At 40.2% G+C, this 13,205-nt stretch overlaps 1 protein-coding gene across 2 annotated transcripts in view; it reads left to right on the top strand.

Annotated features, from left to right (window-relative positions):
- Window positions 1-13,205, top strand: part of LOC100748934 (heterogeneous nuclear ribonucleoprotein L) — a 153,305-nt gene that overhangs the window by 97,304 nt on the left and 42,796 nt on the right. For both annotated transcript variants that reach the window (XM_012386190.3, XM_012386191.3), the window contains exon 6: window positions 6,365-6,428. In XM_012386190.3, the coding sequence (XP_012241613.1) occupies window positions 6,365-6,428 (64 nt within the window). The remainder of the gene's footprint in view (window positions 1-6,364; window positions 6,429-13,205) is intronic.

The following is a 13,205-nucleotide window of genomic DNA, read 5'->3' as shown; positions in this document are numbered from 1 at the left end:
AGTCATCGATCGAGCATCTTATTGCTTCTCCCTAGCGAAAAAATTGGGCAAATCTCAAGGGGAAATCGTCCATCTGATGATAATCTGTATTTGTTGAAATGTTTCTACGTACTAACATCGAATTCACTGTATCAATTACAATATACGAATGCTGTTTATCGTCGAGAACACTTGTCAATATATTTTAACAGAGAACTATGAATCTCATTTGAAAACACATAATCTTCCCCGAGTATCTCGCATAATTGTATCACGTATCCGGAAAATTTCTAAAGTCTCAGGACTGACAAACGAGCCTTTACGTAGACGCAGGAAATAATAGGATCGAACAGATGGCTTTATTGGATCGAAAAATGACTAATTCGAGTTCTTTGAACTGGTGCAAAGCAAAAGGAAAAAATGGTTTAATTCATACGAAAGTACGGTCTGTTGGTTTCAACCTTCACAAATCACCGTGTTCGGGAAACCAGGCATGAAAGTTTCAACGAAAATAGAAGCTTCGCGGCTGCATCGTAGTCGGAAATCTTTTGCAAAAGTTTCGGCGGCGTAACATTGCGCCGCGCCAACTATTTTCACCCGATATTTTCACTGTTCCCCCGACTATTTCCTCCCTTCCCCGACTTTTATCATTTTTCTTTCCGGTTTCCCCCATTTTTTTTTTCTTCTTCTGCATTCCCAGTACGTGGCAACAGCCCGAAATTTTTATCCAGTGAAAAAATGTCTCGACAAAAGAGGCAAAGCGTATTTTTTTCGCCTTTCCGCCAGCCGGCACCGCGATAAATCACGCGAAACGTCGCCGTGGAAATGCATAGTCCCGCCAGGATGTATCAACTCTCCACCAGCTGAGAGCGGCAGGGTCAAAGGTCAATTATAGTCATCGTCAAATCGAAGATGGCAACGATTGCGGACGCGCCATATCGCGCGCTTCTGTATCTTCTTAAATCGTCGTTGAAACTAGAATCATCGGAAAAAGATATTCGGCGGATTCGGGTCAGACGACCGAAAGGATCATTTTATCGGATTTCATCGTCGTATTTATCTCGTATCGAGATTATTTAAATTTATCTTATGTTAATTACGAAATACATGAATATATTCTGTTTTGAATGAAATGGTTGCACGTACATGTATATCTTTGGACGATAGATGATATTATTTTGAAATTTTTGTTTGCACACTGACAAGCTACGGGAGATATAAATTCTGGCCGAATTTCGTTCTTTTTCCACTAGAATTTTTACCATCGAGCATTGTTGCTATCTGACAGAATCACCAGCTATCAAAATAAATATTTGCAGCCAAATCGATGCATATTATCGCGGTACCGCTAGGGAGTTCTCATAGATTTTATTTTACGTTCTATGTCTATATGTGTGCGTGAATTGAAAGTTATTGCTGCGCGAAATTTCCAAGTTTTGCGGTATTTTCGGCTCGTAAATCTCATTGTCTGGTTCCGTTGCTTTTCCCGATTAAAAATTTACACTCACCTTGATAACGAATAATCTCTCGAAACGTGAGTCAATCAGAGACCAAATCGACCAACTCCGTTTCCGGAAAATGTTCCGCTTCTAATGTCAAAGTATTTCCTTATGTTCGTCGTTTAATTCCTCCAAAACCGAACGATCGTATAACCTCGATGGTTCGTATCGGACGCTATAATCGCGCCTTTGTTACCAGCTACCATCGTCGTCACTCTTTCGAACATATTTAATCGAGTTCATAACTCTGTCTCCCTTTCTAAATTTACGTATCATGGGTAGACTCCAGCGACGTTTATTTTACCAAAAAAGTTCCACCCCGGGAAGCCTTTCAGCGATCCATTTGCCCGCAGGAACGAACGTCCTTTCACAAAGTAGTCGTCGGTGGATTCATGGAAAGTAAGGTAAGAGAGGGAGGACATTGTTCCAGGGACGATGCGATCTATTTGCCTTTCGGATAAGGCGAATCGTCTCCCTTTTCCAAGACACCGCAGAACGATTCGAATAAACTAGCTACTCTACTGCTAAAATACGATCAGTTTTAACTTTAACCCAGAAATACTATAGCTGGCCATATATAACCGCGTTCGCAATTTATTTTTGTTTCTGCTGCTTTTGAAAGATCCTATAACTTCCTTCCATTTGAAAAGGTCAAGGCTACTCGCAGTCGGTTGTTACGAATCTATGTTTATTCAAAGGTTGTTGCGTTAAAATTATGCTCCCCGATCATCCATATTTCGCTTCCATTCAGTCTCACGGTTACGGTATTCAATATCAGCAGAATATTCGGTGTTAGTATTAGATTACTAGAATCAAACATACGATAAACATTCACTAAACACGACATAGTACAATGTCAGAAAAATTTCTTCGAATTCTCAATGAGAATTGATTGTGAAATACATTCAAATAAAAAAAAAGTATTAGGTTATCGGAAAAGTTTCTTTCGTTTTATGAAGAAATAGACGCACAATGTTTTTTGTTATATGTTATTTTCTCGAATTACGTACGACCGATTTTGTCCTGTTGAGATAAACACAACATTTCACAGATTTGGTTTCACGTTTGTACGAAGGTGCGGTATTGTAAAAAACACGTTTGCGAAACAAAGACACTTTTCGAGCAACCTAATAGAATCGTGTATAGAGGTAGTATTTAACAGGGGCAATTAAGTCTGGAACTGTCGTATCAAATTCATCGTATCCATCGATTGCTTTTTACAAAATTAATAACAATTTCTTTTTTTCTCATTTATTTTCATCGCGTCACTTCGATTAACAATGGATCTTTTACCTTCGTTTCTTGATAAATCTCCTTGCTCGAGTCGGTTCTCTTTCGTCTCAGATATATCGCTTACGATTAATCTTGCGTTTTAGAAGATTTTATTGGCCGTGCATCGAGCGTACAGTGAAACGCTTCCCTCTCGCGAGATTTGTTTCGTTGTAATAGGCTTTGTGTTGTTCGCCACCACAACAGCCACGAATCATAGAGAAAACGGTTTATTACCAGCAAACGCGTTCCTCTTTCTCTCGTCCATTTCCTTTTTCTCTTCTTTCGCTTCACATTCTTCTCAACTGGCGCCTGTTTCTCTCACGTTGAGCAGCGCACCCGTTGATAAACGCGAACCACGCTGCCGGTCACTACGTCCTCTCCTTTCTCTCTGCCGCCGTTTTACTTTCTTCCAGTCGCTGGTGGAATTATTCTTATGAGAAATAAGGGGAACACCGGGGCATTTGTTAAGCAGCGAGCACCGCTCGACGTTTTTACGATCGTTGAAAACGCGCGGGGCAGGACTTTGAAATTTACGGCACGCTTCACGACCGTCCAGACGTAATCTGATAAATTTAACGCATAGATCGGCGGCGAACCAAGCACCGAATGCTTGATCACGATCGCGACACAGTTCCGCGTTTATGCGATCGCAAGGTCGTTGCTGTAATTGCTCTGTAATATTATAATTTTATAATATCGGCGATAAAAAGCCGATAATCGCGAAGCTACGAAGCATTAGGACGCTTGTCTCGTATAAAACGCGATAATTGACGTTGATTGTTATATTAGGTCGTTCGAAATGTTTCTTTCGTTCTATAAGGAAATAATGGATGCGCAATATTTTCCGTATTTTATCGAATTACGTATGACTCAGTTTGTTCTATCAAGATAAAGATCACAACGTTTGGTAAATTATATTTCATGTCCGTATAAAGATGCCTTGTTGTAAAAGACGTGTCTGTAAAAGAAAGACACTTTTCCGACAACCTAATAGAAACCATTAATCGCATTGTATTTGTGCAAGGCAATGGATCAGAGTATGCAAAAATCATTGCAAGGTTTATAGGAAAATAACGAATCAATTGATTCAACGAGCTTTCTTTAATTCGTGTCCAAATATGTATAAACGGTACAATGGGATAAACAGTACTTACCGTAAGATAAAAAGCTGCAACAGAAAAAGAAAATTCGCGTCTGGTAATTTTGTCGCCTGTGTCATTATCTTAGTCGCTTGAACGCTGGTGTCTTAGTACGTTTTTACGGATTTACAGAGGCAGAATAAATGGTAAAGGTTGTATCGAACCAGATTTTATGCACTGTACCGAATTAGTAACTGCATTAGCTAACTTTGTTAAACCGTAGTTTATTTGACGCTTATGCTCGTAGCTCTATTTTGCGACAGCCTTAAAAGCTAAATAAAGAGAAATTATTGCAGCACTTGCAACTCCTTTTTCACTATATTCCGCGTAGAATTCATATTAATTGGCCCTCAAACTCGCTGTTATAACCGAGCAGTTGGGATGACAAATGACGTTAATTTCAGCAAGTAGAAACTAGTATCTCGATATAAGCGAGGAATATTAGTTTAGGATCAACGTTCGCGAGAAGATTAAAATTATTCTAATTTATATCTTTCTTCGCTGTATGTCATTCGTCGTTTAAACTTCTCAATTAATCGGACGGCTGTTTAAACGACGAGTGTCCGTTTTCTGATCGAAGTCCGTGGCTCGTGGATCTTCATTGAGTTAAGCGACGAAGTCAGGTTTTCTATTAACGACAAAGAGAGACTAGGTTCTAAGAGAGATTTCTTGTGGAAAAAGCGGCTGAGCTTCCGATAGCAGTTGACGTATTGCCACACCGGGGAGAGACTGTTCCATCGATTGCTCTTTCGCTCAGTTTCTACCGATCGATTGATTGCTTCGTATAAAACCCGTTTTCGTTTTAATCTGCAGGCACACGGAAACTTTAAAAATACAAAATGACCGACGCTCGTGCGCGATTAATATACAAAAAATGTGTTGCAGAATAGAGACACCATCGATAGAAAGCATCGTTGCTTTTAAAGTACTTTCTCCTTGCAATTTATTTGGACGCATTGCGAAATATATGAAAAGTAAGCCATATTCCTTGACACGAGTTACCGATAAAGATAACCACTGCATCGTTTACTCTTAAGATCTGTGAATTACACGCGTATACAGAAAATTCGAGACTCTTCTTGGCTCGATTCAGCGTTGAAAATGGAAGGAAGGAAGAAAAGAAGGCAGGTTGCATCCCGCGTGAAACACGGAGAGCATTCAATGGAGGTTCGCGGTAGCGATGAATTAAATTTTTTCCCCGACGAACAAAGGAACGAGAGGGTGGCTTTTTCCTCTCTCAGCAGAGATCGACGCGAAATTGAACAAAAGAGGGAGAACTTTTCGAAACCGGGAACGAACGGAAGCTGCGTTGGTCTCGTCAAAGGTATTCGTGGCATAAAAGCGACACGCAATAACGTCAGATTATTGAAATTTAATAAGAATAATCGCGACCGATTACGAGTTACTGATATCGTTTCGTGGATACGTTCGATTGAGGCGAAACAAACGATTTAACATCGGCTATGATGTTAACGCGTTCATCGTTACGATACGCAGATTTCTACCGATCTGCGTATAATCCCAACAATTCGTTCTCCTTCCCACCTCTTTCCAGCTCTTCGCAGCCAACTGGTTGCCCGTGTGTTTGTGTAATTCATTTTGCAACGGTACATGCATAGCTAATCGAGGATTTATGGTACAGGCGAGGGCAGCCTGCCTGCGTTAAATTCCCATATTAATAATTCCGCGCACGATCGTCCAATGCTACTGCACGGAATGTGTTAAATTTCAACGGGTGTCCAGCTTGAAATTATTAGGACTTAACTTCGGATCGGATCTACGCGTGGACACTAATGTCGATAGAATGATCTTGGAATACAGCGATGTCGGATCGATCGATCGTATGCTATCGGAGATGTTACGTTTCATATCTAGGCGAATGTGCATATCAGAGAACTCGATACAAGATTGAATTTATTGCTTCGGTAACTGTAGCGGGAAGTTCTACCGATGAGATTGTATATCTTTCTAGAAAGGAACTCTGATGATTTTACGCGTTGCAAAAATGATGCGTATGGAAAATCCAGCACACGACGAATCGAAATATATCTACATCTCGTGTAACATTTAACGCTTAATTATTGGCACGAAATTTTACAGACTCTGCCTAACGTGATATACGATGCGTCGTTTTTTCTTCTCATATCTTTTTTACGTAATCGTTTAGCATGATTAATAAAAATATGTTGTACGTATCGGGTATCTCTTTCGTTTCCATGCAGCGATTAATGTGGCGAACATACCACGTGATAAATACGTTGTACGAATGTGTTTTAGTGAAAGAATCTTAACAGATTCCGCGTTGGCGTCTAAAAAATTGGATATCAACGATCGAAGATTAAAATAAATATCGTAGATGATCTAGCCAATACATCGTTAAGCGATAATAATTTTTATGTTTCTTGCACATGTTTCTTTAAAATAATTTTCAACCATTGCTTGCAACTAATCTCGATATAAATTCTTTGTTTGCAGCCCACCAAACTGAACGTATACAAAAACGACGCGGAAAGCTGGGACTACACAACGCCGACGCTGGGTGAGTTTCTTCCAGAATTTCTTAGTCTTTTTTATCTCTCCGTTTTCTCGTTTATTTATCTATTTTTTCCCTTATGTTGGCTCGTAGAGAACACGCGTTCTCGCTCCACCGTTCTCAAGCATTTTAATCATTAATGTCACGTAGCAGGGGCTGCGTGTACGCGCGCACACGAATTTCTCCATAGACCGGAATCGTTCCTTTTCTTCGCCTCTATTTCCATTAGACTCGCGGTAACTGAGAACTCCTTCTAATTCGGTAACATTTTCGCCGACCTGTTTTTCCTCTCTCGCGCTTTCTCAGTGCTCGTGTGCACCCGCGAACACAGAAGAAAACGGTAATTGGATAAAACGTAGTCCGGATGCGAGCTTAGAAGGTTTCCGCGTCCCTCGTTAAGTTCACGTGCGCGCGCTACTCGACACGCGGAAACGTTGATCGAACCTCGTAAAGAATCGTTGGAAAATCTGAAGAAAATAATTGAAGCGGCTGCTGCGATAGACAGCTCCACTTTCCGATCGTATTTATCAAATCAAAGAAAATCGAATGATCGAATCAGTCAAAATTGATACGCTTCCTGATAAGTGTTACGAATTCACGGTCCGCTAATATTTGTAACGAACGTTTGCACTTTTCGGTATAAAGACCATAATACGAGCCGCTTACTTGCCAAATTATCGCGAAACAAAAAGCAGAAAAAAAGTAATGAAATTATACGAGACAGGCGCCAGTCAAGCGCTTTGGCACTAAAATTTCAAAAAGCGGAATTAACCGCTTTGGCCTGTGAACGACTAATCTGCTGATATAACCCGTACGCACGAATATTAAAACCGTATTACGCGATTCGATTTACGTTTCCATATAAATTTGCCAGTAAATTTCAACGTCACGCGAGTTTCACCGGCAGATGATTTCCATTTCTCAGCTCGTTCGCAGAGGTTGAGCAAAACGAGGAACGATTCCAGTCCCGTCCACACGAACGAATCATTCTCGTCCATCGCTAGTCGCATCGATTCATACCGCGTGTTACATCGGGCAAACGAGGCAAACGATTCACGCAACCATACACGTCGGATGTGTCGTCCTTTTACGGGAAATCGAGACAGAAATACGGAGATACGTGCGGTTCGCCGAAAGCACTGCAGTCGAAAAAAGAAAGAAGAGTCGATAGATGCGCCGTGGACGCGCATCGCGTCGTATCGACGTGTGTGCGATCCATTGTAGCGAAACGATAAAGGTACTCGTTAGAGAACCGTGCTCTCGATATTTTTCCGTTTTAAATCACAATTACTCGATGGCAATTTATTTCGTGTCGTTTCCCGTCGCAGATTGCTGCCCCTTCCACCAGCTTCGACGCGATCGTGCGTCCTCTTTCCACCATATCCACCTGGAATTATCGTTCAGAATTCTCCTTCGACCTATTTCGAATTTCCAACGATTTCGATATACCGAACCAAGTATTGCGCGAAACTTTTCACGCTAGTTAGGTTCGCGAGGTGCAGCAACATCGTATACAGTGGCTCGAGAAGATATTCGAACGCCTGTTAGGCGATCCACTTTGAGATTTCATTAATGCTAATGAAACTAGACTACTGTGATTATATTGGCCGAATTGGAACCGAGTCTGGAAATGTATATTGAAGTTAGAAGACATTTGCTACAAGCATACGTTTCAGGAAAATTGCTAAAGTATTTATACAGCTCCATCGTCCACGCTTTTGACGTATATCGTGCGAGACGCTTGTTAAGATTGCTATTCATGCTCTTTTACTATACTAATTTTCTACTAAAATTAGACTAATTTTCTACTAAATATATGTTCGCAGTAAATGTCTTGCAACTTTTATATACGTTTTCAGATTGCTTTCAAATTTTATCAGTGTAATAATCGGTATAATAAGACAGTCGTGTCTCGTTATAATGTTAATTAAATTCCAAAATGTTCCGTATAATGCGAATAATCGCGATAATTGAATCTCGTTACGAATGCGAATGAAATTTAGGAATGTTTCGGCATAAAATAACGGCACAACACACGCAATATGCATATTCATAAAAGTTTTCTATGGTAAGCGTTGAGATACTTTCGCGAGCCGCTGTAAATAGTTTCTTTTCGTTGCATTTAGACTATCGAATGTGCCGATTATCACGCGTGCAATTCGGAACGAAGGAAGATTTAGAGCAGAAAATGGCAGAGCTCGGGGCTAATTAAGAGAGAAAATTCCCATCGTTTAGACCTTAGACGGCTTTTTCTTTGAGATTGCGCGAATCTTGAATTTGTTAGTCGTCCTGGATCTTTCTTTCTGGGCCTCCGTGATCTTAATTGTGCTTACTGAAGTTTACACGCCGAATTTAAGTAGAAAGGTAATTACAATTACCAAGATAGCGATTGACCGAAGGAATTTTAAACGGCGTGCACGTTCTGCACTTTACTCTCGCGATGTCTTGCCTCGAACGTTGTTTGAATTGACCCAAGTTTCGTGATGAATCTAACAAAGTTCTCGGTGACTATAGGTCTATATTCTTATAGGTCGAGCGAAGCTCTACTTCGAAGAGATTGGAATTACTATCCAATTATCATCAATTTCTTACAACCTCGCGGAAGTTTCAGGATTAAGGTCCCCGAGATTATTAATAGAATTTACCAACTCGACGATTCTTATTTCAATTACGATTACATCGATCACCGTGACAGGAAGTTCTCGAAACGAATGATTATTTAAAGAGCGTAAAGTGGCTGATTAATATTCGACGGAGAGAATTCTGGAAATATTTACGCGTCGAAACGGAGATAACGAAGATTTTAGCAGCGAGATCTTCCATCTCGAGATGGCACGTTTCAACGATAACCAACGATGACTACGCGAAATGTCATGGTAACCCAGCATTTACCGACATTCGCATCTCCAACATCGTATCGTAGCTTAGAAACACAGGTACAATGTTGCGTTTAACACTTTTTTGAAGAACAAATCGTTTTCCTAATGCTCGGTACTCACGCCATCGCGATCGCAACATTTGCATTTAATGCTCGCAATCTGCCATTCGTTCTGTTTCAAATACCACTGTGCCCTATGATCTCAGCAGTTCTTGCTTTACACACACACACGTGCATCGACCAGTGATTGTAAAAGCTGAACCTTTAACCTCGATCGCGATACATTGTTCATAAAAACGTTGGAGTAGGAACGAACGGAAGAAATACAATACAGAAATGTAATCAGTGGATTTCTATGCATCTATGGGAAATTAAGCGTGCAAAAACTCGCAAAATGAAAGTAATAATATGAAGGTAAAAATATAGAAAATGTTCGTGGCACAGTAACTAATACACCGTTCGATAAGCGAAACAAATCCCTGTTCTAAATCTTACTCTTTCGATTTTGTTCGTAAAAATATGCATTTGCTTAAATTATTCGCAGATAGTAAGCTGGTAAGCAAGTGGACTATGCTTCAGCGATCAGTTTCGATCGCCGTTAGAATAACAAAAATCTTCGACACCGCTCTAGCTCGACTCGAACAAACTGACACGCGACTTTTCGCGCGGCTAAATGATCTCTCGAAGTAATTAAACGCGTAACAACCGCAAGAAGTTAAGAACGAGCGAGTGAAACGGTGCCGCGGATCGCGTGCCAGGTATAAAGCTGTGGATGCGATTCCACCTAAACGACAAGCAGACACGAACTCGTGGAATTCGGTCCAATTACACGCAGGCTGACGTCGCGTCGCTCATACCCGACACGGGTACTTTCGAATGCAGGAAATTTCTAGTCCAGCTCTTAAATACTCGAATTCACCGAGTAATTGGTGCGGCGCGACGCCTTCGGATCTTCTCGATCTCGTGGAATCGGTCGAAGGATTCGCGGACGTTCGAAACTGGTCGATTACTCGCCAACTATTCTCTTCTCGGAGTATTTTCCAAAGTTCTTCGGTGAAAGACACAGGAGAAAGTTTGCGAATCTGTTAGGTCGTTAAGAAAGTCTCAGGGCTGCTTCAGGCTAGAAGCAAAGTTTTCATACTAAGATAACGGTGTTGCTTGAATGATTTTTACTTGTTGAAGTTTCCAATATGGCCAGTGATTCCGTGTTTGTTGATGGAAGAATATTTGGAAAGTTTCTGGCTTTATTTCCGCCTTGTGTGCTCTCCTTCGAATGCCTGTAATCTATTAGCAATTTTTTACTTCCTATTCGTGAAACAACCGAGTCACCGCTGTTTTCCTGTTCTCCGATACATTAAGAACCGAACAGTAAAATAACGTGCAAATAATATATAGATCAATACTATCGCGCAATAAGAAATTTGAAAATCTAAAGATCTGAGAACCCAAAGATGATATTCATGATTCTTACTCTACGATCCTTACTCCCGAATTTGCTCATTTCCATCATCCTCAAATCGTGAAATTTTCCACGAAGCAGATTTTTTTTTTTTAATTTCAGAAGACAAATCGCGTCGACCGGTCTAGACACTGAGAATCAATGGAATTATAGTTAGTATCGAACGATCAGACAAACAGGTTTTTCTTTCTTTTTTTTTTTTCACTTTTTCCAAGCAAATCGGAGAAGGGACGCGTTAAGGCGCCTAATAAAACACGCTTGATAACTTAATTCCTTAGTGACAATGCTGTGACTTAGACAGATTTAGTGCGTCAAATTCAATTCTCTGTCGGAATTGTTGGCAGTGCGGTTGGCTGGCGAGATCATTTCACGCCCTACACCACATTCTTCGGTCTATCACGCGTACATCCTATCAAGTAAGAAACAATTAACGTCTCGTAATCTCTCAGCCTTCTAAAATACCCATCATACTCGCTCGAATCTATGCAGCAACAGTCTAAGACATATCCAAACAACGGATCCGGTTATTTATGCCACTTCTCGTAAAACCAGCAAATAAATTTAAACGCCAAGACAACCTTTATTCAGTTCCACCTTCGATCATCTGTAAACTCGAATATATTCATAAAAGTTTTCTATATAGCAAGTGTTAAAATATTTTCGTAAGTAACTGTATTTCGTATTAACGAATGACGTCAAAAAGAACACAGATCGGTAGATCGGAGCAGTAGATCAATTAGATTCAAGAAGAAGATAGGTGAGATCGACTGGCGTACTTCTAACATTTTCTCCGTGTCTATCCGAACTATCTTACGGATGAAAGTTTCATTGGATCGAAAGGTATAGTAGATTCGACCTTTTTTCCGCAAAGGAGACGCGGCCGAGTAGCTGATCGGCAAGTTTTCATGGCAATCGGCAGCTGTTCGTCGCGATACCGATCGACGTGTTTGCCCCGTGGCATCGATTCACCGCTCGACACGATTAAATCGAGAGTCGAGTAGTGGTCTCTCCTGGATCCTTGTTTGAACAACGAAATGAGAATCCGGAGAGAGGAGGCGAGTTTCACCGTGTAACACAGTGATAGCATCGACGTTCCTGTCGTTCGAATCTGATTTTCCGTTTCGCGTTCCCTGGAAACTCGAACGACCATTAAAATTAAGATGAGACGACTCGCTTCTTCTTGAGTTGATATTCTTCACGATAATAATTCTTTTACAAGTTTAACTCGGTCGCGTCTAATATTTTTCAACAATAACATAATTTTCCTTGTTCGGATCTTAAAATCTATTTATTGTTTTTTTTTTTTTGTTATTATTAATCGATTTTCCAAAAGGTAATGCTCTTCTCGAGAGGATGTTGAATAGCGTGAACAATGTTCCAAACTTACGTGAAAAAATTGAGTAGGTATCTTTCTTTGAAGTATCACACGGATGACAGTTTTTATACGAAGTTAATTGAAATTAATCCTTGATCATTCATAAATCGAAATTGTACGAGAATATTATTTAGATCGTATCGTGTTTAGTACCGGGAAGATCCAAATCACCTAATCGATTTCGGTATGGCGAAACAGGAAATAGCTTCAGAAGCCATCATATTCGCATTCTATATATTCCTGCCATTAATACACGAACTGTTCTATTTTCTATATTAACGCTATATCGTGCTATCGACGTTTGTCTATGAAGATTTTAATATTCGACGAGGCTTCGATGCTATCGTTAAAAATCACCGTCGAAATATTATTAAACCAATTAAAATTCTATCAAAGTACGCGAATTTATCTCGTTAAATTTGTTTTCTTATTAATCACAGTCGAGAATTTGTTAACAAAAAGAATTAATACTTTTGAAACTACCAAACGACAGTTTCTTTTTACATTGTATAGTTTTGTTTCTTCTCCGTTTTGCACGTGTTCCGTTAGTCTCGGTGGAAACGATAGAGAAATAAGAAAGCAGAGAGGCGCGATTTAGATGCGTAACACGTGTCTGACAATTTGGTCCCACAATTGTAGATTACCCGCATGTAAATGTCGAGCAGGTAAACGTGGAATATAAATAGAGAGGATACTTTAGACTCATTTGTCACGTGCTCGAATATATTTAAGTTCGTCCCACTGTTTGGTACGACGTATGTAGCTAGATAATGTCGCGGGGCTCTGATATACTTTTATAAAACTTTGGATCTTTCCCGCATCGGTAACATCGTCGCTCTTCATACACATACAGAGATTCCTTGCGACTTTGCCAATGACGGAAATTTCCACGTTGTTAGGCAATGGTTTGTAACAACTGTGTCTTTTATCGATTCTAAAAACCCATCAATGCCACGTACCAAAGAAAATCTTTTTACATCGTTGAAATCGTCAGAAACACAGTCGCGGGAACTTCCACGATAGAACGTTTTATCCAAGAAAAAAAACTTATAACTTTTATCAACTTCGCGT

Source organism: Bombus impatiens, unplaced genomic scaffold (genome assembly GCF_000188095.3).
Source record: "Bombus impatiens unplaced genomic scaffold, BIMP_2.2 scf_0377, whole genome shotgun sequence".
Classification (NCBI taxonomy): Eukaryota; Metazoa; Arthropoda; class Insecta; order Hymenoptera; family Apidae; genus Bombus; species Bombus impatiens.
This window is presented reverse-complemented; position numbering and strand designations above follow the sequence as displayed.